This window comes from Ictidomys tridecemlineatus, chromosome 7 (genome assembly GCF_052094955.1).
Source record: "Ictidomys tridecemlineatus isolate mIctTri1 chromosome 7, mIctTri1.hap1, whole genome shotgun sequence".
Lineage (NCBI taxonomy): Eukaryota > Metazoa > Chordata > Mammalia > Rodentia > Sciuridae > Ictidomys > Ictidomys tridecemlineatus.
In genome coordinates, this window is record NC_135483.1 from 134,975,348 (window position 1) to 135,001,803 (window position 26,456).

The window sequence follows — 26,456 nt, forward strand, 5'->3', positions numbered from 1 at the left end:
ATAACGTATTTTCCAAGGAGTTCTTATGACTTCATATTGTTGGAATTAATTTGTTTTTGTTTTGTTTGTTTGAGATGGGGGGTCTTTCTTCATGACCCAAGCTGACCTCAAACTATTGGGTTCAAGAGTTTGATGTTACTTTCTTAGCCTCCCAAGTAGCCAGAACTACAGAGGCATGTCACTGTGCCCACTTCACGTTGAAAAGAATAAAAGTTAACAAAACAAGCAAATATTCCTGGCTTTTCAAAGACATAATTAAACTGATTCAAATTTGCCACCTACAATTAACAGTTAATGAAATATGAAATTATACTGTAAGATTTGACTGAATATTAAAGTAACATAAATGTTTTTCTTAGATTGTCAGAGACCTTAGAGACTAGGTCATCTGTCCAGCTCATTCCACACTACCAAGAATTCCTTTTATTAAATATATATCTTGTACTTTCAGCAGGTAATTGCACATCTTAGATGACCCGGAGCACACTGCTCTTTTGAAGTAGCACGTTTCATTCATGCCTTTAATCATTAGAAAACTCTTCCTTACACTGAGCAACCTGCTGCTATCTTACCACTTCTTTTGACCCCAATTCTGCCTTCTAAGTACATGGAATAATTCTTTATATTCGACATTCCAAGGGTTTGAATGTGGTATTGATACACATGCAAATATTTGAAGATAGTTTATGGGATTTATGTGTTTCTCTTCTGTAGAATGAAACATTCCTCGTTCTTTCCATTAACCCTTAAGGGCATGGTTTTCAATTTCTTTTTCTTTTTTTTTTTTTTTACTTTTTTGTTTTAATTTGAAGTTGGACACAATTATTTTATTTTATTTTATTTATTTTTATGTGGTGCTGAGGATTGAACCCAGGGCCTCGCATATACTAAGCGAGTGCTCTACCTCTGAACCAGAACCCCAGCCCTTTCCATTTTTGTTGCGTTGGTTTTCCTCCTGTGGATACATTAGTATTTATTAATGTCTACTTCATAATAAGGTACTTGATCTGGTACTCTGGATGGGATCTATCCAGTGCCCAGAAATGTGTTACATTAATCCAAATTGTGGATGCTATTTCCATGGATATAACTAAAGTTACAGTAGTATTTGGTAGCTTGATCAGTTTGTTTGTATTACACTGGTAGTAAATAAAAAAGCAAACAAACAAAAAATAAAACAACAAACAAAAACAATGAATAAACCTAACTCTCTGCTTTTAAACCAAGTTTGCATTATGATATAAATTGAAATTTTATAATACCTACAGGGCTAGAACCATGTTTAGTGCTGGGCATGGTCTGTAGGGAGCAATCAATAGTTTTTTGTTTTTTTTTTTTAATTTAACTTTAACGAATGTGATCCTATCATCTGCCTATGTGATAAGCTTGCCTTTTAGGTTCTCATCCAAGTTATAGATTTAAAACTGTTCATACGATGGGGTCATGTTTGGGATATGCTGTCCAAGTAGTGACCTTAAGAGGGACCACCATGACCTTTACTGGAAAACATTGCCAGGATGGGCCACTGATACTGATAGAGTGTAGAGCTGCCACACCCTCATTCCTGACTTCAACAGTGGTACAAAATAGGATGAGCATCACTGATCTTAAAGATATTTTCACTGTTGAACTAACTAAAAATTCATGGATCCATACATAGTTTTATTAATTAGTTTACATTCCTTCTTTGTATGAGAAGAGCAAAGCAATCTTGTTAGAAGTCTAAAGTGAGAAATTCTCAGGACTAGATTTTTGTCTCAGAGATAAGAATAAGAAATTCTCAGTAGCAAAGCACTTATTTTCCAACTGTGATCCATGAGGTCTGAAATCGGGGAACAAGGCAGCAGGCCCAGGACACTGTGCACCTCATCCCACTTTTATCTTTTATATGTCAAGGTTCTGCATAAAGATGAAGTTCATTTACAAAAAGGATATTTTCTCTGCAGTGAACCCAGACAACAGTTTCGTATTCACTGTTTTCCTCTATCCCATGTACTGAAACCATCTGTTTAAATAATTCTTTCTAGAATATTGTTATCCAGAATTAGCCTTTTTTTTTAAACAATTCATTCCCATTTTGATCATCATTTAATTCCTTTCCCCATGAGTCTTCACAGATGTTAGACTGAGCAATCATAACTTCAAGCTTCTCCATTGTTCTAAAGCATAAATTGTCTGGGCCTGGGGATTCTTATATAAAACAGCTGAGTGCACTTTCATTGTCTCCCCACCTGATTTTTGCTTTAAATCCTTCCTGACATGTCTCTTCTCCCATTTCTGGCTTGAATGTTTTCTTCCTTGTTAGAGAGTATGGAATCAGAATAGAAAATAAGTAATTCTGCTTTGTCTCTTTGTACGAAGCCTTCTTTTTTATTTGCCTATTCTGTCTTCCTCCTGCTACTTCTATAAACTGCCCATATATTTTTTTGCACTTACTACACTAGGTCATATCTGTTACATGACCTCCAGAGTAAACTAGAAGTTCTTTAGATGGTAGAACAGTCATGCGTTTATAAACCCTGATACCTAGTACAGTATTTGGCAGTATAGTGTAGTGGTTAAGAAAATTCGTTCATTCCAAAATATCTGTTAACCAATTACTGTGAGACTGGCAATTATCAAGGTGCCAGAGAGACATTAGTGGACAAGACAGACTGTCTCTGTTCTCAACATGTTCATAGCATGGATAGGAGAACGACACATGAAATCAACTAATGTATTATGGCAAAATTAGAGAATGAGCAATAGCAATTAAGTGCAATCCAAGATCAATGAGTCAGGTAAGAAAATCAAAAGAATAGCATAGAAGTGAGCTTCATTGATGCAGCCAGCTTTGACCAGCTTCACCTGACAACATCTCCATTAGAAGAGCCAACTCCATATGCTCCATATCCAACGCTGACTGAAGAGGTGCCATTTTTTTTCAGCTCAGTCTGTCTTCCCCTCTTCTGAGCTCTTGTTCTCTATGAATGAATCATATCTTTTATTTCTGAATTCTAAGGTAATGTGCACTGGTCTTCATCTCCTACCAATTGCACTGAGATCAGCTTTTGGAGTGTGGCTGGAATTTAATGCTATTTTTCTTCCATCAATTTATTTTTACTATAATGTCACCAGCTGGCCAGGCTGGCTAGATGATCTGGGTTCAAAGGAGCTGGCTGCAGCAATAGACTGAGAAAATGGCAAAGAAACCATGAAAAACACGAACATGAGTTTCGAGGAAGGGACTGATCAGTGACCTGAAGGGTTAACTCCACGCTGGATAGTGCTGAAAGGAGCTACAGAGCAAGTGCACCCGAACCCCCCCTCTCCTTCCATTTATTGGGGAAGACATTCGATAGAATATTCCACCCAAATGAAGAAGGGATAGGATTTCAAAAGGGTGGAGTCTTGCTTGGGTGATGTCTTGTGGTCAGCAGATTGATTGACATCTTTGCAAGTCATACCCATCTCAGGTGCTATGTGGGATCACAGGCAGAGCAAGAGGAGAGGCACACTTGCGTGGCATAGCCTAATTAGCTCTCAAAGTCAAACCAGTCCCCTCATATGCTCAAGTGCACATAGCTCACACATGCAGCTCACAGATGGCTATATAACTCTTAATACTTTTTACTCCAAACTGATCTTGACAACCAGCCTCATGCTTTGAAGTCGAATAAACCTGAGTTTGATGCTCAGTACCATCATGAGTTAGCTAATTTAGATAGACTTTGGTAAATTAACCTTCCCCATGCACCAGTTTTCCCAAGTACAAAAAAAAAATTCATAAGATCATTGTACAAATTAGGTGAGATAATTTGTACAAAGTATGACACTCAGCACCTGGTATTCAATATATGGTGGCTCAGGTCTTCCTCAGCATCATCATCTTTGTTACAATAGGGAGTAATCAGTGTTTGTGGAACTGAATTCATTTGCACATTCTTATATCCACTCTCATTTTTACACGTGCTCATATATTTTTTTTAAGAAACTAGAGACTTTACTACTAAATATACAACTTCACTGATGAAAGGAACTGTATCTATTTTTGTGTTTTGCTTTGTTTCTTTTTTTAGCATTTTAGTCAATCTACATTTTCAGTATTGTTACCCATTTTGCATTGAATTGGTTATTTGATAGTCTTGGAGTCATTCCACTGATTCTTACAGTAATACATCCTATTCCTCAGGTGTGTATACGTGGGCAAAACTGTGTTTTCAGAAATTACTTTCTCATGCTTATCAGTGGGTACAATTTTGCAAAAGTAAGATGTTAGGATTCTGTCTAAAACAAGTTATATTTTAATATGTGGAGGGAGTCCAATTTTACCCAGTAGCCCAAGAAACAATTGCCATCTTCAGTGTTGTCATTGGATCAAGGACAGACACACACACACACACACACACACACACACACACACACACAAATACCTCTTAAGATCCTCACAGTACAATATAGATAAATGTATACACATACAGGAAAAATATAAGATGAGATAAAGATCATTAGATCAAATCATGAGTAAGGTTATCACTTACCACCTTTCATTGGCTAAGTCAGATAAACAGGAGCTACTCTGAAGAATTGCTATTTCTTTCTCTCTAGTTCTTTCTTTATGGAGGGTGATTCCACCAAAGTCCAATCATCTGTATGCTCTGTAGGTCAAAGAATCCATCATGTTCTATCCCAGAGCAGGCCTCCTTGTTGCTGGGGGAGTGAGGCCTTCTGTCTCCACTGTTCGTTTCTGACTGCCCATTCACCTTCAGATTTAAGCTTCATCTGGAAGTTTTCCCTTTTCACTCCACTGCCAGCCCTACCTGTAGGTGCTCCTCAAATGCTGTATTCACCCTAAGCTAGGAAATCCTTTCAAGCAGGGTTGAAATTGCCAGATTCCTTGACTCATTATTCCATTCTGTTGAGATTAAGGTCTTTGTCATATATACCTATACCTAGTGGCTCATACAAAATAATCACTAACTACTATTTAACTACTCAATAAATATTAATTATATAAAAGAATATTATATATATATATATATATATATATATATATATATATATATATATATATATATATATATACACACACCTCAATGCTGTTAGGGAGCACAAGCTGTAAAGTCAAATATCTCAGATCATGACTTTAATGTATACTCTATCTATTTGTGATGTTGGGCATGTTTAGCATTCCTGTACCTTGATTTCCTCATCAATTAAGTGGATATAATGATAGTATATATCACATAAAATTTTTGTGTTGCTATACGAGCTAATCAGGTTAAGTGTTTAGAACAGTTTCTGGCACACAAAATTAAAACTGTTATTAATATTATTATATGCCATACCTTTTTCTGCCACCTCTTTCATCTCTATCTTCAGTTTCTCTCTTTCATATGCATATATATGAAGACAAGAGCAAATTTAAAGACCATAATTATTTGATAGTGTTCCTAAACCACATTTTTTAATAGTAAATTTTTTTTTGAGCTACTGGGAGGCAACCTTATTTCTGGAGAAAGAACACAAAGTGAGAAATGGTCCAAGTCCTAGATTGAAGATTTCTACCTCAAAAGTAGGCGTGTATTTGAAAATGCAGGTTACAGGGTATGTTATTTTATAAATGAAATAGCTTTTTAGATACATTGTGTTTGACTCCATGTTAGACTCCCAGCATTGTATTAGAAATTATAAGAAACTTATAATTTATGACATGTAGGGAGAAGCATATTAAAATAGAAAACAGGGAATTATGTCCTATAAGTATGTCCTGGAGAGATCAAAATGACTCTGAGTGAGCTTCATTGGTAAAATAAGGAGGCTGCTTTTGATAAATTAAAATCTGAAATTTTAATAATTCTATTTTAAGATGGGAAAAAAATTAAAGGTAGCATTCATGTCAGGAGAGAACAAATGTTGTACAACATGAATGTTCTAATGCATGACGATAGACATGGATAAAAAAGCTGGCATGAGTAGATGAGTCAATCCTGGAAGACTTCCTGGATTCCTTTACACCAGATCTTTAGAGAATAACAAATGTGAGTTGGTAGACAAGAATAGGGAGCTCTTTGACTTTTTTTCCTCTTGCTCCCATATGGGAAGATACATTTGGAAATACTATTTTAGTACTCCAATATTGAAGAGCATTTAAACTCAATAGTCTAGTCCTGGATTTTAATGAAACCAGCAGGCATAGTCAGTCTATGCAAGGTCATAGTAGGGAATGTCTCAGAAGCAACACCAACCAGGAACCATAAGAAGAGGAAGACAAGTCAATTGACCAGACTGAGGTAGAATATTCCCAGTCTTCATTAGAAATGATGCTGAAGAGGTGAGGAGAAAACCTTGCCAGAGCACATCAACATTAACATGAGATTTTAAAAATCTAGGTTTAAATCCCTGTAGGTTATTGAACAAGAGTGAAAATAGTATATAGCTATATGTGAAGGACTTTTAGATTCTTACTTGAATCTTTATTTTAAAATAAAATTATAATAAGTGAATAATTCTAGAACTTGTAAATAAGAGATGCAGATTTTATTTCTAAAGACATTTATATTTGGAGTAAACTGTATCTGTAGTTAAATTTGAGATACCATTGTTTGTTTCTTAGTTCTGAGATGCCAATTCATTGCTTATGTTGCATTACATTTTTATATGTTTTTATATATTGACAAAATTCTTACTTTTTCTTGATTTTTAGATCTCATGTGTTGTTTGAAAACAACTATTGTTATTTTGTACATCCAAACCCATTGTTATAAGTTGGAGATTTCATTGGTTTTATAATATTACCAATTGCACAAGAAAGCCTAAATATTATAGAACACGGAGATGAAGTGGGGAGGAAGGATTGAAATGAGTCCTGCTAGCCAAGTGCTGAGTGTCTACATGTGCCATGAACTGAGAAGCTTGCTGAGGTTCACATAAGCAAGCCAAGAATTAATTAAAATAAATCTATTGCCACAGAGTGACAAGATGGGAAAGGGAACACTCCCTACTTGTTCATGCAGCTTTGCCTGTCACAGAAGATTGGACATGTGAGGCAATTATACACTTGAATTTCTTAGAAAATTAGATCTTTCACATAGAAATGTGCAACTTGTTAGTAAGAATTAACAAAAGTGATAACCACCACCAATCCAAGTAACATCTTAGTAATGGATGTCATAGTTTAACCAATACACAATGCCAACGGAAGAAATGAACTGAAGATCATACTAAGAACATAGCCTGGTAAAGGGGAATGCTCATCTTGGTAAGATCATAGATTTAAGTAATTTAGTAGTTTTTGCAAATACATCTCAGGGACCTTTTGTATTATATTGGAATATGCACTTTGGTGATTCTTTGGTGAAAATTTCTCCACCTGAAGGCAAAGTCCAATATTCTGTTTGTTCTTTAATACATTCATAGTTGTCCATCTTGGGGGGTTTTTAAAGTAATAAATATTCTTGTCTAAATATTGGACATTTTCTTTTGAGGATGAGAATGGTGTCTAATGTCACCAGGGTATTTTAACTGTTTAATGGATGAACTGTGAAGATTACTAAGCAAGGTAATAGTTACAATGAATGAAATTTAGAAAGTAATAAATTTAAAAATTAAATAATCCAAATAGCTTCTTTATTTAGTTATCCCATGCTTTATCTCTTATGGATTTTCTACATTTTTTTTCTTGCACTGCTCCTAAGAATAAATATCTTGATCATATTCAGAGAAAACTTTTCTTTCTAAATCCTTTTTTATGAAGGAAACAATATGTTGTGGTGTAATACTCAGAAATGAAATACTGATTCAGGGCTTACTGATGGATGAGATTAATTTAGAAAAGAAATATAAATAGCAGCAGAACAACTCCTGGGTATGTGAGGCATGGCCGTCCACATGAGCTGTTAGGCAGAAGGTATGGCTTTGGGCAAACTCCTTTGGGAACGTGGTTTGTCATTTTAGTTGTCAGTTGACAAGCATGCACCAGCACTATTCTCTGAGAGCAGACTGACCTGACTGATCACTTCATATCAATTCCTTGGAATGTTCTGTAGCGTAATCATGTTTATAATCCCAATAGCATAGCACAGCACAACTTTATTTCCTGAGTGCATGGTTTTGCTGAAATCCCAAAGTCAGAGTGATTACCTCAAGGACAAGATATTTACTGACTTGGTTCATGATGGCTTCCACTAAGATGCTTTCACTTCTGAACCAGGACATTCTTTCTCCAACATCAGAGCTACTCATTTTGAACTGAATCTAGAGACAGCATCTGGAACCTCTGGTCTTTTTCTTATCATTCTGGTTCAGGATGTAACAGTAACTACTGACTATAGGAGACTGAGAGTTCCAATTGTCCATCTTTTGTAACCAGCACATTTTTAAAAGTACACAATTTCCATGCCTCAGTTTTCCTTTTTGTGACTTCTCCTAATGAGAAAAATAAAAGCGAACGATTGAACTCACACACACTTAGTGATTGCTCGCTCTGCCCAAGTGCTAAGGTGGGGACTTTGGACCCCGCTTGAACTCCAACTCTTATGTACTTCCCTGTGTTTCTAGATGACTAAGAATGGCACAGTAGAATCTGAGGAAGCTAGCACTCTTACAGTGGATGACATTTCCGATGATGATATTGATTTGGACAACACAGAAGTAGACGAGTACTTCTTTCTACAACCCCTGCCAACAAAAAAACGAAGAGCACTGCTGCGAGCCTCTGGAGTGAAGAAGATTGATGTGGAAGAAAAGCACGAGCTGCGAGCCATCCGCCTGTCACGGGAGGACTGTGGCTGCGACTGCAGAGTGTTCTGTGATCCGGAAACATGTACCTGCAGCTTGGCAGGCATTAAGTGTCAGGTAAGGGTGTGGATGTCGGGGCATCCAAAGACAAAGCATTATACACCACCCAGTAAAGAAGTAGTGTTGCAAATAATGTTTTGCACATGGAAAAGAAAATTTGTGGAAAGGCAAGATGTGTAGTTCAGGGAATGAGAAATGTTAATTCCAGGACATTTGCAAAGTATATATATATATATGAAGTACAATATAAAGGTAACCCAGATGGTAGAGATTTTTCCTCTTGGATTCATTGGTTCCACCAACTCATTCTGGAAACTATTGGCATCCTAATATTTGAGTTAATGTTTTCTGATCTATGTATGGGGTATGAAGTGAATGATGGATTAAAGGTGGTGTGGACTAGTGCAAACATGAATAGACTGTTTTTGCTATTTGTCGATTATAGGAAAGTGTCCAGTCAGGTTAACTCTCTGTGCTATTTCTTCATCTTTAAAATGAATGGGCTGGACTGTGTTAGGTTGGCCAACTATCAACTCACAGACCAAATCCAACCAACCACATAAACATAGTTTTATTGGAACACTGTCATTTTATTTGTTTATTTACCCTATTGTTTATGACTAATTTCAAGCTTCTGCTGCAGAACCGAGTAGTAGCACAGAGACCATATGGCCAAGAAAGACTAAAATATTTAAACTCCTGCCCTTTGTAGGGAAAGAAAAGTTATTACAGTTACTCCCAGCTGTTAAGGTTTCTTTAGCAAAACAACAACAACAACAAAAAGTGTCCAAGTGTCCTTATGCTGCAAATTGGTTAGAGGAATATAGGGGGGAACCTAAAGAGAGATTTTTTTTTTTTTTTGCAACTTGGGAATACATCAGTGAAAAGCCTATTTTACTCCCAAGAAGAGCCTAAAATTTAAGTTTATATAAGTGTTGGAAAATATCCCCTACCAATCTCACCTAGTTGATTACACTTCTAAAAACTTAAAGGTTAAAACTAATTAAAAGTGGGAGAAAAGGTTTACAACCTCTGAACTAGATAATTTTCAGGTCCCATTTATCTCTAACATCATTGGTGGTCTATGGTTACTTGCTATTATTTTATGCAGACACAGCTTTTTCAATAAAGGGAGTCCTTCCTGCAAGTAAAATAGAACAGTTCCCCTTAAGTGAATATAGCTTAGGATGGATCCACAGAAAAGAGATTCATAAGAAAATGGCTACAGATTCTGCCACTGACATTTGCTACTGCTTTTCATTGGGACTGAGATAACTACAATAAGTTGGCAATCTCCTCTGTAGCATAGTATACTCCCTGTATTTGGATAAGGTGGGAAGCAGAGCAAGCTTTTTTCTTGTCTGTACTTTGGTTTGCACACAGGTTGATTTGTAGAATCCGAGACAGTTGGCAAATATCTTAGGAGTACCTATGGGTTTCCCAGATTTCCACTTTACCACCTGAGTAAAGAGGTCAGTCCAGAAATCCTTGGTTAATGCAATCACTGTTTCCTTAGAGCCCATCACTCAAGTTATTCTGAGATTCTGATGTAATGTACATACATCCCCTTCCCTCAAAAAGTCTGTAGTCTGACAGAATGAGAAAGAAAAGGGGAGACCCGGACCAGACCATTTGCCAGTGTGTATACCCACTGCATCTCAGCAGTATGCTCATATTCACCCATGCACCAAGTTGAACCAACGAGAATGAATTATAATACTGCATGATGCTTAGTGGTGTCAACCTGGACATCTTTGAGAGTGAAGTTCATTTCACAATGAGCAAAGGGAAAAGAATATAGGTAGCATGAGGAACATGATGTAGGTTAGATTAAAAATAGCCGGTGGGGGCTGGGGATATAGCTCAGTTGGTAGAGTAATTGCCTGGCATGCACAAGGCCCTGGGTTTAATCCCAGCACTATGAAAAAAAAATAGCAGGTGGGAAGAAGTACTATAAGTTGTGTGTTTAAAATTGGTAGGTGACCTGGAATCCAGCAGAAAAAAAGGGAGATTATAGGAAGAATAGAAGCATTGAAAAATGAGAGCAAAATTAAAGGCATAAAGAGAAAAGAAATGTAGGGAATGGAGAAAGAAGTAAAGAAGGCACTAGAGGTGACAAGATCAAAGAAATAAAAATGCCCACATATACCAAATTTCTACTTTTATCTTAAATATAGGTTTAGAAACTACTTAACTCTTATGATTTAAGACTTCACTTCCCCTTCTCATATCTATTTGCAGTTTTATTAGTATTTGCTCTGACATAGTGGAGTTAAGTGGATTACTTAATTCAAAGGGGTTGCTGGAAGGAACCAAATTTTTATTTGGCTTGTAATAGTTCCATGGTGCTAATCTGTGTTCTTCCTTCTAAGGTGGATCGTATGTCTTTCCCGTGTGGCTGCACTAAAGAAGGTTGTAGTAACACAGCAGGTAGAATTGAATTTAATCCTATCCGTGTCCGGACTCACTTTTTGCACACAATAATGAAACTTGAACTGGAGAAAAACCGAGAGCAGCAAATCCCCACGCTGAACGGCTGCCACGGTGAGATAAGTGCTCACAGTAGTTCCATGGGCCCCGTCGCTCACTCCGTAGAATATTCTATCGCAGAAAATTTTGAGATTGAAACTGAACCCCAGGCTGCAGTGCTGCACCTGCAGTCTGCCGAGGAATTAGATTGCCAGGCGGAGGAGGACGAAGAGGAGGAGGATGGGAGCAGCTTTTGCAGTGGAGTCACCGATTCCAGCACCCAAAGCCTGGCGCCTAGCGAGTCAGACGAGGAGGAGGAGGAGGAGGAGGAGGAGGAAGAGGAGGAGGAGGAAGATGACGACGACGATAAAGGAGACAGCTTCGTGGAAGGTCTGGGCACTCACGCTGAAGTGGTCCCTCTTCCTTCGGTCCTTTGTTATTCCGATGGCACTGCTGTTCACGAAAGCCACGCAAAAAATGCTTCTTTTTATGCCAACTCTTCAACTCTGTATTACCAAATCGATAGCCACATTCCAGGAACTGCTAGCCAGATGGCTGAGAACTACTCAGAACGAGATACTGTCAAAAACGGTACCCTTTCGCTGGTGCCTTACACCATGACCCCAGAGCAATTCGTTGACTATGCCCGACAAGCGGAAGAGGCCTACGGTGCCTCCCACTACCCAGCTGCCAACCCCTCTGTCATCGTTTGCTGCTCCTCTTCCGAAAATGATAGCGGGGTGCCCTGCAATAGCTTATATCCCGAACACAGGTCTAATCATCCTCAAGTGGAATTTCACTCATACTTGAAAGGCCCTTCCCAGGAAGGGTTTGTCCCCACCTTGAATGGTGATAGTCACCTCTCGGAGCATCCTGCTGAAAATTCTTTGAGCCTTGCAGAAAAGAGCAGATTGCACGAAGAGTGTATCAAATCTCCCGTGGTTGAGACTGTCCCTGTTTAGTAGAGCTTAAATTATTCTATTCCAGGACCAACTCTTCTCCTATTTAAGGCACTGTATTTAATTGGATTTCCTGGGCTCATCGTTGTTTAAACTGAAGACCAAGAAAACTTGGACTGTGATTAATCTTCCAGACTGTATTTTGTTTTCTCCTTTCTAGCTACATGACTGTGGCATTGCACAAATACAGTCACTATGGGGATTTTAAGATTTCAGACTGTTTTGATAGAAAAATGCTAAATTTTAAAAATGCATATCTCACAGTTGCCTACCTGTCAAACTGTGTGAAACCTGCCAAGCTGTGCAGAACAGAGCTCCAAGTTTTGGATTATCGGGCCTGTGCAAGATTGTTAACTAAGACTGGAAAATAATAAGATTTAGAGTCCTAATTTTCGATATATCTGAAGATGATGGTGACTTTTTAATGTAAAAGTAATTATTGTAAGAAAAAAATTTTAATTGTTTCATGTGTATTTTATTTATGGTAGTTCAGAAGTCATGTTTTGATGAAAAGGAACAGCAGCATGTTCATTCAAGCTGAAGATGCATAGCTAGCGCCACAGAGCATGCCCACGTGGATTGCATCTGGAATCCACTCACGTTTTTATGATCCTGACTCATCAGATTTGCAAATACTTTCTTAAGGGTGAAATAGGCCTATTTTTGCTATTTTGGACAAATAAATGAGTCTATATGTGCAGGTCCTTACACAGTTTTCTCTAACGTTCAGAGTTAGGACAATCCTCTGGTGAGGGTCCAGTTCACTGCCCTCCCTCAGCTGACTCCTAAGACGGAGGTAGAAGGAATTGCCTTTCTTTTCTAAACAGCATCATCTTGTTTCTTAGCTTGGACAGCACCTTTAAACTCTACCATCCCCTACATCAAAAATGCACTTTAGTGCCCCTTCACCGTCCCTCGTGTGGGGTGGGGACTGAGAACTCTTTGAAACGAAAAAAAAAAAATTAAGTTAAAAAAAAAATCTGTAAGTATTCTAAGGTTCATACAATTAATATAGAGGAATCTTCCAATGATACTTATGAAGGGAAATGGCTTATTTTCCTTCACCACTCTGAGGACCTAACTTGGTAAATGCAGAGAAGGCTGAGGAAAGGTGGAAGAGACACAGCCTCAGCAAAACAGCCTTTTCTACAGCGCGATCCATCCATCTCTACAGAATAAGTGTATAGTGGGACTTCCACTTAGCAACTAGCTGATCGAAGGGGGGCCTCTACCCAAACACTCAACTAGGCCTTACTTTTCTGAAGCATTTTGATTTGACTTGCCTGGGACACTTAGCAGAACAGTTCAGAATGCATTGCCTACTCTCTGATTACCTCATATTCTCTTATTTAAGGGAATAGATAGAAATAAAACATGCACTCCCCACCTGCAGATTATCTGCACTTGGTTCATTGGAGGACTTCTAGGAAACCCTTTTCCTGTAAATCAATTTAGGTAACTAAATAGCGTGTTCTGCTTTTTTTTTCCCCAATGCAATATGATTATGATAAACCTGCTTCATATTTTTGACCTTCTGTTGTTATATCATTTGAAATGTGGACATGCCTTGCTATCCAGTGATTGCATCACTACTTTTTTAATGTCTTTTAGAGTTGAGTATTTAGAAATATGAATAGAAATATATTGTAGAACTCAGTTCCTTAAAATTTTATTTAATTGAACTTTTAAAATGCTTGATCTAGAGAAAGTCCTCCAAATGGAAAATTTTCTACGAGAACTTGATGTGGGGAAACCATGTTTACTTGGCAGCTCTTCCACAGTGCAGTTGGTTCCTGCCCCTTCCCTACCCCCACCACTGGGCTATTTATAACCATTATCCTTAACCTTGAAGGAGCTTTGGGTTTGTTCTAGTATAGGTAGCAGTAATGAAGGCAGGGAGGTTCCATTTGAATGATTAGCCAGGGTTAATCAGATGGGGTGGGGATGCTCAAATCTTGGTGGTATATCCTAGTTATCTTCAAGGTTACAGTTTTTTAGTGATTGATTTTTAATTTTTTTCCCCCTACTGGTACAATCTAAAGAGCACAGGCCCAAAGAGAAAATGACAAGAGGCTATTGTTTCTTCATACAAACACATAAAAGAAGTATGTGTTCCATGTTTACTGGACCACTAAAAGCTCTGGAAGTGTCTACATGTGAAGCACGCTGAGGTTATTCTTAAAACACTGGGGTATGGGATAGTGAGAAAAAGCCACCTCTGGCTGGGGCAAAATCGAAGGGTAGGATGATAATCCAATTTCTGAATATTTTACCTTCAATTCAGCTTTATTTTTGCAAGAAGGTTTTGGGGGGTTTTTGTTTGGTACTAGGGATTGAAACCAGGATGCTTTAATACTGAGCTCTATCCCCAGCTCTTTTTTATTTCTTTTTTAGTTTGAGGCAGGGCCTTGCAGAATTTCTGAGGGTCTCACTAAATTGCTAATGCTGGCCTTGAACTGGCTATCCTCCTGACTCAGCCTCCCTAGTTGCTGGGATTATAGACATGTACCATTGTGCCCAGCAAAAGGTTGATTTTTTATTTTTGGCTGGGTCTTTGTTTGTAGCTTTGTTCCCAAAGGATGCCTACAAGAAAGAGCTTTTTTCTTGTCTGTTCAATTGGTGTACAAAGTAACTGCCCTACTAAGAATAATTAGCCCTCAAACCATGACAATTTCAATTCTGAATTTCCACACACCTAAACAACCCCTAAATATTTTCCACAAACTACATACACAGGTTACATATTTTAAAAAATAATAACTCCTATATTCTCTCATGCCCACACACCAAACACAAGCTTACGGCACACTAGAGAATAGCAGATTTTAGGAAAGAATCAGTATTGGGTACTCAATTTTCCAACCCTAAAATCTGAAATGGTTTTATGATCTAAAAAAAGAATAATTTTTAAAACTGTAGTTTGAAAATATTAGATCAAAATTGCAAATACTACTAATGATGTAATCATTTTATTGTTACTTCCTTTCCCAGAAAAGCTAAAAGGGAGCACAGTGTTCCCATCTGAAATTTTTTCCCCAATAATAGCCCTTCTGTTCAATAAAAACTGCTCATATACCAGGAAAGTGCTATGGTTATTCTAAACTTTTAGAAGTGGGTATCAAGTCAGATGCAGCCAGTTGGGATACTTAAGATCTTTGTACCACACACCTGACCTTCAGCTGTTGTATCACTCCATAATATACTTAACCAAATAAATGAGAGTTTTTGACACACAGCTCTTACTTATTCACTTTCCATTGCAAAGCTTCCTGCTCCACACCCTGTTGTTTTAGCTTCAGTCTTATACCTTTAAATGGGGCTTAATTCCCAGTTCTAATCCAGGTCAAACTGATTTGCAAGTCAAGTGCACATGTCCTTTGTCATCCTTGAATTCTTTTTGGAGAAGAAAGTCAAAGAAAAATTTACTTAAGTTTTTCTCATTCCTTGATCTCCAATCATTAAGACATTGATAAAACCCATTTGTCTCATGTCTTTTGGTTGGTTGAATTATATAGTTACTTGTTGAAGGTCTTTCCTTTGTGATGAAATTAGATTTTTTTCTAATTTTTCCAGCCACATATAAAATGCGAAATTACTATTTCTTCAAGTGATAAAGTCTTCACAATCATATATGTTACAGTGTAATCATATATGTTACACACTCCAGGTGACACTGTTCACAAATTAATCAAGAAGCAAAGAGATTGTTGTTATGTCCTTTGAAATTTTTACACTCTAGTAGATGACTTCTAGGCAAAATCTGGCTTAGTTTTCATTAAGCAGAAAAATATATCATGATTTATTTCCTATAGATTAATAAATTGGTTTTTAGATTTTTAAATATTTTCAAATATATATTGTTGGTCTTGATATTCAGAATTTATTAAAATCCACTTTTTCAACAAACATTTATTCAATACCTGTTATGTTAGAGCAATAGTCCTTGTTAGTAAAAATACTAGGGGGTGAAGAGCCTTACGTTCTAAGAGTGATGAAGGGTGAAATGAATTAGTCAAGTCTATTCAAATTATTTTAATATGATTTTATAACATGTTATTTTAAAAAACTGTCCAATTATATGCAAACTGCAACTAAAAGAATGCTTCTTTTTTTCTTAAGTTAATGGTACTCGCTAGATCTTCCTTCCTTTTCCCCATCTGCAATTGGTAAATTATATGTGGACTTTGCTAGAACCAAAATCCTAGAAAGAGATTTTGGCAAATTACTTCTTTGGTGTAGACTATATCAGTGATGCTAAGTTTATACCTGTAAAATCCCTACCACACACTTTCAAAGGGGTTTAGTTCCTGCATAATCCAGCAAACATGTCAGGAAATTTTTGAAACAAAATGTGAAGCATAGTCACTCTTACTTCTTTATAAATAGGCTATCAAAACAGGCTCCTGTTCCAAATTCCAAAGGCATTGCCTTGAAGCAGGTAGAAAAAGGAAGTCATAAGATGCCCCTCACTTTTAGCTTGGAGTTACAAACCCCAAATGTGGATGTCAACAGAACTTCTGTTTTTAAAAGTTGTTTCGAATCACTTTGTTTCGCAAATATAACTTCATAATATAACTGTAAGATGTCATATGCTTCTTATTCTCTCAAAGACAGTTTAGTCCTTGTCACTGGATAAAATACCAAGATTAATTGAGAAATACCTTTATGCTTTCAAAAGCAAGCCTTCACTGTGATTTGAAATTGGAGCTATTGATGGTATTTTTACCACAACCAATACCAGAAGTTTTTTGCCTTGAGCACTCTAGTTCTAATACAATTTTGCAACTTCTGATTGCAAAATTTCTGAGATCTGCTCATTTGTGCTAGAATAACTTAGAAACTTAAGCAAAAAAAAAAAAAAACAGCTTGGCACATACAGCACATCTCACAAATGTTTTCTGTGGCATTAAATAATATAATTGACTTTATTAATTGAATACCAGCAATTTGAAATCTCACAAGAGTTATAGAAGTGTCAGGAAGCAGATGAGGAATGGAGTCTAAGTCTAATAGTTAGTGATGTCTCTTAGAAACTATAAAAAGGTTTCAGCAGGGCCAGTTTAGGTCTTATGACAGCAGAAAGTTCACAAGTAACAGGTGATCTGAAATCTAGAAGATCTATTTATGACATATGGCTTTCCTCTTAGTGCACTTGGCCCTTATATCTGCTGATCAACATCCACATTGATTATATAAACCATATTTATTTAATTTGATGCTTTAGGTAATAAAAACAGATCTACACAATTATAAAGAAACCATTTTAAAGAAATTTAAACATTAAAATGACTGATGAATGACTTATTGTCAAAAGTGTGGATATCTAGAAATAAAGAAGCTCTTTGATATTTTACTTGCCAAAAATATAAATTCACTGTCACTTTTAGAATAGTCGTTTTTAAACTGTACTTCGGACTTCTCTTTTGTTTTTTCAAGCTAGACCATGAGACACACTTCCTCAACAATGCAATTGTTTTCTAATGGGAAATTCAAAACAAAAATGTGATATCACCTGGGTGCTAGCTGATGATCAGTCCTGGGGCTAGTTTGTCTGCATACTGACTGGGATTCCCTGGGTTTCATATTCTGAGAGTGGTGAGTCAGAATGTTGGGAATCAGGAGAGTATATGTAACCAGATTCAAAGCCTAAACCAGTGTGTATTTTTAGTTCATCTTTTTATATGTGGATTTTAAAATATATTATTAACGTACAACCTGGAATTTTAGAAATTCAGGTACTTGTTACATACATGGGAAATGAAATAATTTCAAAGATTTAAGTCACATTGTTAGTGATTTCCTTTCCCTTGTGATAAACGTATCATTACACAGGGAAATTGTTTTTTATTTAATCCTCTATGCTTGTTTATAATTCAAGAAAAGTCAACTCTACTGTCATTTTATTGATCACAAAAGTTTCTGGCAGGACTAGAATTTCAAAGGAATCTGACAGATTAGGTAGCATTTGTATTCAACATGCTCATAATGTAATACTTCCCTGCATTATACAGTACCATGTGGATTTTAAAGTCCATTCAGTAATTCTGATTCTAGAGTCATGTGCAAGGTCATTTAAATATATTTAAGATAATGTATATTAACTAGATTTAGGAGGAGGCAAATTTACAGTAAAAATTAGCCTTGCTTTTATCTAAGCTAATTCGTATGACTTAGATTTAATGACTTTAGTTGTAATTTTGGTGTAGTTACACATTTAAATATTTCTTTCTCTGTTGATTTCTTATTCAGTGGTTTTATAGGACTTGGAATTATCTTAAAAGGGCATTTATTAGTGAGTATTTGGAAGAAACTGACTTTAAAATGATTCTTTAAAATTATCTAGGGCTGGGGCTGTAGCTCAGTGGCAGACCACTTGTCTAGCATGTGTGAGGCACTGGGTTCGATCCTTAGCACCGCATAAAAATAAGTAAGTAAAATAAAGACATTCTGTCCAACTACAACTAAATTTGTTTTTTAATTATCTGGGAACTTCTATGTGCAGAGATCTGCATCACCTCCTACTGCTACACTGAGTAAGACTAGCCACCTCTTGTCTGGGTTATGCCCTCCTAATATAGTATTATTGTTGTCTCTCTATAGAGAAACACACACACACATACACACACACACAAAAAAAAAACAGTTTGAAAATTCTAACTTTGTACCCCATTTTATCCAATTTTATTTTGCTCTTCCTTTTTCATATCGCCCACCGAGCTTTCCCCTTAGCCTTCAGAAAATAGCCAGTTTTGAAAAGATCTGTATGTATTTTGCAAGCTTATTTAAATATGGAAGAAAAGGAAGGGACGAAATCCAAATCTGAATTCTCCTAAAGAGGAAAAACATAAATATCTACTCTAGGAAATAAATGATTTGACTATTTTCATTCTTTTGATATCATGTTTAACCTTGAGTGATTTAATGATATCGAAAAGATATCTAAACTTGAAAGATTTTTAAATTTAACAATTGGAAAAGTCACTTTGTTTGTGTCACAATCAAACAGGGTCCACTGCCAAAGGTTACTACTGTCTGAAATATAATTTATTAGGTACTAGTCATGCCAAATGGTTGTCTCAGAAGGGTTTAATCTTTTAAGATAGTCACAATGGCTAAACTGTGTGTGAATAATGGAAAGTTTGAGATTCTTCAGTATTCTTCAGATTTTATAGTCCTGAGACAAGGAGAGATCTCTAGAGGTCATTTGGTTCATCCATCTACCCCCAGGGAGGACTGTCACTCAGGCATGCCCAGTAGGATAGATACCCATCTATTCTTAACATCTCTGGGGAAGGTGGTTTCCTTAGCAACACAATCCAGCTCTTTTGGGTTTTTTCACAATAAGAAAATATCTTGGCCAGTCTTTGTGGGCTAGGCACCTGGCAACAGTTGTGGTAATTTGGGCTATTGTAGCAAAGAGATTCAAAGAAAGTTGATTTGATAACTATTGATTTGATAAGTATTACATATGATGGTTTCATTAATTTAAGAAATCAAATGTTTTTAAAAAGATGTAGGTACTAAAACAATACCAGTAATGTGACCTGCATTTGACAAATATAGTTACATATATTTATTTCTGTTTGTGTTTTTTTTTTTAAAAAAATTATTATTTCTGGAAGTAATGTTAAGAAAGGTGACTATTCAAATCCCCAGGGACAAAGAGAACCTGAATCAAGTGACTCAACTTTTAAAACGCTCAACTTTCTGAGAAGTTACAATTATTTAAAAAAATAAAAGTAAGCCTTCTTATGTTCTTGCTTCTAAATAAGTATCTTCTCATTAATCTTTCCTTAACCTAAAATGACAAATAAGAATAAAGTTTTTCTACTCCTCTTGGAGAAGATGTGACTAGCTGTGAAGAATCTAATCTGGAATAAAATGACTCCAGAGAGTTACTCAGCCACCATTTGATCCCAGCCTTTGTACTCGTGTTACTTAAAACAATGACTGCTTACTTTCTCAGGGATCAGGAAAATGATTTAAAAATTTGTCATCTTTGACAGAGTCTGAAAATGAAGGGAGGAGTCCTAGGGGATGGTGATTTTTTTCTGATTAAATCACTTGACCCAAGTACTCCTTGCAGCTTTCAGAACCTTTTCTGATTGCTCAGAGTTGACTCCAACTCAGAAGCAGAACTAACCAGAAGATAAGGAGCACCCCTGAAATCAATGGTTTCTTTCTCCATGGGATTTTTTTCAACCTAGGTACAGCTACTTATCTCCTCCAACTCGGATGCTCTTGGGAAATGACAGCCACATAAGTGTGGTTGCTCCCCACAAATAACATTATGGGGATTTACCCTTTAAAAAAAAATGCTGTAGAATGCTCATGTAAAATTTGGCCCATGTTTTAATTGACTCTAGGCAACTCTATGGAAATAAGTCTGAGGCGTAGTTTGTGAAACATGTTTCAAAAGTGTTTGATGTATAATAAATGCTAGACATTTACAGTACAGAAATAGTAAATAAAAATAAAAAAAATAAACCTGTAGATTACAACTCTGTTCTTAAGAACCTCAGCCTTTATTGTGTCTTAGTAAAGTTGATCTGCTTTCTTTTTAGTTTATTGCATTTCTGGTGTAATAGCCTCTTAAGATAGAACTATTAATACATATGTACTGGTTAATGCCTGTTAATGCAGAAAATGGCACTTTGTTATTTTAATGTATTTCCCTCAGTGTCACAGGGTATATCAATTTGATAAGAAAGGTCATTTGATTTTGGTCAAAAATACATTTCCCCATTAAAACATATATATAATTGGTTGCATAGATAAATATCACCTTTTGCAGTGTCTTGATCATACTCTTAGACTTCAACTGTGTCTCCATTTTCCAGCAGCCACAGAAATTTGGTACCTTTGCAAATTCTGGTGAAATCTAGTGAGCTGAATGTATTGGTAGATTAAACGATCCAAAGGATTTTGGGGGTTATTCTTTGTCTATGTTGAACCATTCAGATGTTAGAAATGGTTCCTACACAAGGGAAGTCTTTTAAAGGTATTTTTTAATGTTTTTTTTATTTGTCTGATGCTAGGAAAAAACAATGTAACTATAAACTTCGAAAAGCCACTGCGCTATCCATTATATTTTGATGTTAAAAGTAGTTTTATCTTTTCATTGACTTTTTATTATTAATTAACATCCTCAGAACTTCAGTAGATATTTAATTACTGCTGTGTTCCATCTAGTGACTTATAAAGGTTGAAAGGGAAGAGAATCCATCTACAATCCATATATACAGTTATTTTACACTAAGATGTCATGTTGTGTGTCGCAGGTTCTAGATTGATTTCTCTTGTGTATAAGTTATAACATCAAAGATGCCAAAGGGTATATAAAATAAGCTACAATAATGTTCAACAAAATTTAACTTGGACCTTATGTTGTAATAATTTATTCATATTAGCTGTAGTCTTCTGTATTTATATTTTCAGTATTTATTATGAATGACATGGAAATTCGTGTATTTATTGTGGCTTTTTATTGCAGTGTGTATATATATATATATTACAAATAAGCATTTTTAAGTCTTATCCTTAAGTTTCTTCTATTAGTGGCACTTGTATTATGCTGTACTTTTTATTATATATTGTACAATATCTTGTCCATTTGTTTGCAGCAGAGTAAAACCAGTTTCTAAGTTGTATCTATTATAGCATTTTTGTCGCATTTTTTTGTAATTCTCTGTTCTTCTGTCTTGAGCTGCAATCTCTTATGTCCTCTGCCACAGTGTAAACAAGGATATCTCCTTTCCTGTGTCTAACAGATAACATTTTTGAAAAGTTGCCTGTGAAGCCAGTTTCTGCGAAATGGCTCATTACATTATCATTTCCAAGATGTGTTAACTTTACTATGATGGATCCCTAAGTGGAGATGCTTACAACACTTTCCTTTCTCAGCTTTTCAACCCATTCATCAAGTAATGAGGTGTAAATAAACATGAGGGCCAAAGGGGAACACTCTATGTAAATGAAATTTCAGAGGATATTTTTATAAAAACAAATCCACTCTCTTATAAATAGTATACTCTAATTCAACTACTTAGTAATACTTTTTGCTTTGCTTAAAGCAGAATCTTTGATTTTATGTTTAGAATATAAATGTACAATAAGTCCTATCTGCTTAAAGATGTCTTAAGATTACCCAAACTCACTTTTATTAGCAATAGAAGGAAGAGAAATAAACTACATTCTTCTTAATCTCCTATCATATGCAGGACATTGTTCTCACATAACTTGTTTTCTTATATCTTGGAGACTAGTTCTATATTTTTGAAAGTTAAATAATAACATGAAATAATTTTGAAAGTTTTTTTTTAAAGACATTGCTTTACAATTTTCACTCACCCCTTTTCCTTTTCACCCCCCTTTGTGGGGACAATGTCATCTATTTCCATTGTTTCTAGTATTACTCCATGCCAATATCTAGCAAATCTATAACTCTAGCCCTACCCTTCAACCTGTTTCACAAAGCATACTTCAAACTGCTGGTTGAGCATATTTGCAGGGAGGCCCCACTAATTCTCAGATTCCACACTCGAAGGAGAACCATTAGGAAGCCGTTTACTTTATTTATTTATTTATTTTAGAGAGAGAGAGAGAGAGAGAGAGAGAGAGAATTTTAATATTTATTTTTTAGTTCTCGGCGGACACAACATCTTTGTATGTGGTGCTAAGGATCGAACCCGGGCCACACGCATGCCAGGCCAGCGCGCTACCGCTTGAGCCACATCCCCAGTCCATAATTTTGAAAGTTAACTAATCATCCCAAAACTCAAATTTGGTCATGTTACTGACTTCGAAATCTCCTGCCTGATTTTTTCTTCACTGCCAACAAAATAAAACCCAAACTCTCTGGAATGCCTTATGAGGTTGCCTTAGATCTGGATCCAAACAACTTCTGAAGCCTTTTCCCTCATTGAGCTGCTTCTCCTTACCTCTCTCTCCCCTTGCCCACTGGGTAGTTAAATAATTTTAATCTATTTCCCCTGTGACTCAGCTTTCTCCTGCCTTGTGCAACTTGCCTCTTCTATTCAAGAATACCCTCCTGAACACCCATTATGGCAGCACAGTTCCATGATCATTCACTTATTTTTCAAGAGAAAGCTCAAATAGCCCTTCCTTTTTGTTGCTTTTCTGATTCTCCTGAAAATCAGTTATCTACTCTTTTATACCTATTGTAGACATTTATTAGAGACTCTTCAAATCTCATTCCCTTCATTGATGTGTCTGCTTCCTCCTCAGAACTCCATGAGATCAGAGAACTAGTCACATTGCTCTCTATGTTCTCAGCATCCAGTTAAGTGTCTGAAACATAGATGATGCTCAAAACATGTCCACTGATCATGTTCTGTACAATAGCTCAGATGGGAGAAGGTGGCTGGCTGAAAGGGTGGGGGAAATGTCAGATTCAGGATAAGAGTGCATTCCAGATGGAAGGGGCATTCTATAGCCCACATTGTGGAGCAATTTCAGGAAAGCAGATTTTTCTGTTTTGCACAAGTCACCCTCTTTTGTGCAAGGCGGAGCACTAAGAATAGAGGATTTGCCTGCAGAAACAAATGGCAAACAGATAAGAAGGATAAATTCAGATATTGTATAGGTTTAAGGATCAGTCCAAAGTCTGACTTACATCTTTACGGAATTGGGAAATACTGGAAGAGGCAGTTCAACCAAATAACAAGGATTTTGGCAATGTGGAATGTCATTATGGTTACAGTACATACTTTGGAAAGATAGAAATGCCAAAGTGAAAAATATTCCTCATAGCTATTACAGTCACTATTAATTTTTAAAAAAAGTAGCAAAAGACCTATTCTGATCAAGACACTGTGCTAGAGAATGAGGAGGCAACAGGGGAAAAGTACCAAAGTCCCTCCAAACAAGCAAGGATAAGAAGGGTCAACCTAATTATGGCAGAGAAGAGTACAATTGTTTGAAGGATCATTTAACACGTAAGAGATTAAGGTAACAAGACTATGAGCTACTGTAGGTAAAATATGGAGGACAGACAGACATCACTAACAGAAATTAAGAAGATATAAAGAGAAAGACGGTTTTGACAGGTTGAATGGATGCTGGGACACTTAATGAAAATAACACATGGACAGAAGTAAACATGACTCCAGAGTTTGGATAAAGATGTTAGATTTGGAAGGAATAAGGGTTTTAAGAGGACAGTATACTTAGAAGTGAATAGCAGGCCTGAAAAGCTATGTTTCAGGTGGAGATTAGCACTCAGCATTTTTATTAGGGATCAGTACCCGTGGTGGAGGCTAAGGGGAGGAAGCAGATTAGGAAAAGGGAGAAATAAATAAATCTGTGATTCCAACACACACAAAAAACCATCAGCAGGCTCACCCCACTGGGGTGCCCTGGTGCAAGAGGGCTCCTTTGTGTTCTCTCTGATGGGCTCACATGCAATCCACCTCAGTCAGTCCTTGGATGCAGTGCAGCTTAGAAAGAGAGTGCTCTTGAATTAGCACTCTACTGTGGAGGAAAAGCTTGAGCAGAAAGCTGGAGAATGTGGACAGCATTCTCAAAAGCAGGACAAGTACTTCTTGAAGGGGAATCTTTGAATCAGGAATAATTGTTTTTTACGCCCATCCCCTCAGATACACTTAAATCTCAGGGATCAATCTGCCCAGGACCCTAGGAGGCCTCTTATCTTGGGAAAAACAGGGTTAGAACAAATTACAGTCCCTGCCACTCCAGCTATTCCTAGAACCACAATTGATGCTAGTCATCTCCCCCTTTCACTATTGGTTCTACATCTTCAGCCTCAGCAATCTCTTCTGCTGGTCTTAATGGCTTACTTGGTACAATCCAGACACATCAAGTACCTAAGTGAGTATTCCTAGGATACAATAGAAGGCCCATCTCATTCTGATGACCAAAGTCAACTGCCTCCACCAAAATGGTGACTCTTCACCTTGCTTAAAATGCCTAGGCAGCTGCAGTAATTGAAGTTCTATGGGGCTCTTTAGTACCATGATTAAAGTGTATTTGCTTTGGGACTGATACTTTTTATTCTGCAGAGTTGTTTGATATGAAGCACATTTTGCCCCCAGTGAGTCACGTTAAAGGAACCACTCCTGCTTCTACCCATTGTTTCAGGACCCATGTGTTCTTCACAGGGAACATACAATTATCTTTCAGTATCTGCGGGAGATCATTTCCAGAATCTCTGCAGATATCAAAATGTGTGGTTGTATAAAAGAGTAGTATTTGCATATAACCGTGAACATACTCCCATATGCTTGGAATCATCTTTAGGTTCCTTATGATACCTACTACAATGTATATGCTATACAGGGAGTTGTTATACTGTATTGCTTAGGAAATAAAGAAGAAAAAAGTCTAATTCACATTCAGCACAGAACCAATTTTTCCAAATATTTTTGATCCACACTTGGCTGTGGATCAAAATGTGCAGATATGGAGAGCTGACAAAAATACTATACAAAGATTTTTGATTCAATTTAAATACTGGAGATGTTACCCACTTAATGCAGAGTATCACTTTCTTTCCTATCAATAGTTCTTATGCTCTGCTGTAATGTTACATGGGAACACATATGGATTTATCACATACACAGTAAGCCATTCAATAATGCTGTCAGTGGAGGTCCTGCAGGTAGGAAAGGTAAATGCATACTTAGAATATATGGTGTTATTATTTGAAATAAAAAAAACAAACATAAAATTCTCTGGTGTTTCTGGGAGAGAAAACACCCAGTGTAATCAGCCAAGCATCTGGTTTGACTCTAGAAGTATAGCACTATATAAACAGCTCCGCATCAGTCTCTGTAGCTGGAAATCTGTAGATTTGGCAGCAGTGGAAATAAGAGTAGCTCATCCTCAGACTCAGACAGAATCACATGTCTGCCACCATTACCCAATCACCCAATCTACATGCCCGTCCTGGCAGCATTGGGGTAACCAATAATTGATGCTGTCTGCTGCCAACTGCAAAAATTCTATCAGTAGTATTCAAAACAAACATAATGTGACCCACAATATGAAATTTTAAAAGTGTCTCATTGCATTAAAAAAGTTAATGAAATTAATAAGTACATAAACATGTACATAAATGTATAATAAAATTCATTTGAACTAATGTAAAAGTTCAATAAGCAATTAACATAAAATTATTAGTAATATTTTACATATATAGTCTTACTAAACCTTTGAAATCCAGTGTCCATTCTGTAGTTGCAACACATGTCAATTTGGATTTGCCACATG

The 26,456-nt window shown here is 36.6% G+C and overlaps 1 protein-coding gene across 5 annotated transcripts in view; it reads left to right on the plus strand.

The window, feature by feature from the left end:
- Csrnp3 (cysteine and serine rich nuclear protein 3) overlaps positions 1 to 21,860 on the plus strand; it is a 187,465-nt gene extending 165,605 nt beyond the window's left edge. For all 5 annotated transcript variants that reach the window (XM_078017518.1, XM_078017517.1, XM_078017516.1 and 2 more), the window contains 2 exons: positions 8,539 to 8,835; positions 11,151 to 21,860. In XM_078017518.1, coding sequence (XP_077873644.1) covers positions 8,539 to 8,835; positions 11,151 to 12,209 — 1,356 coding nt within the window. In that variant the 3' untranslated portion in view covers positions 12,210 to 21,860. The remainder of the gene's footprint in view (positions 1 to 8,538; positions 8,836 to 11,150) is intronic.
- The last annotated feature ends 4,596 nt before the right edge of the window (positions 21,861 to 26,456 follow it).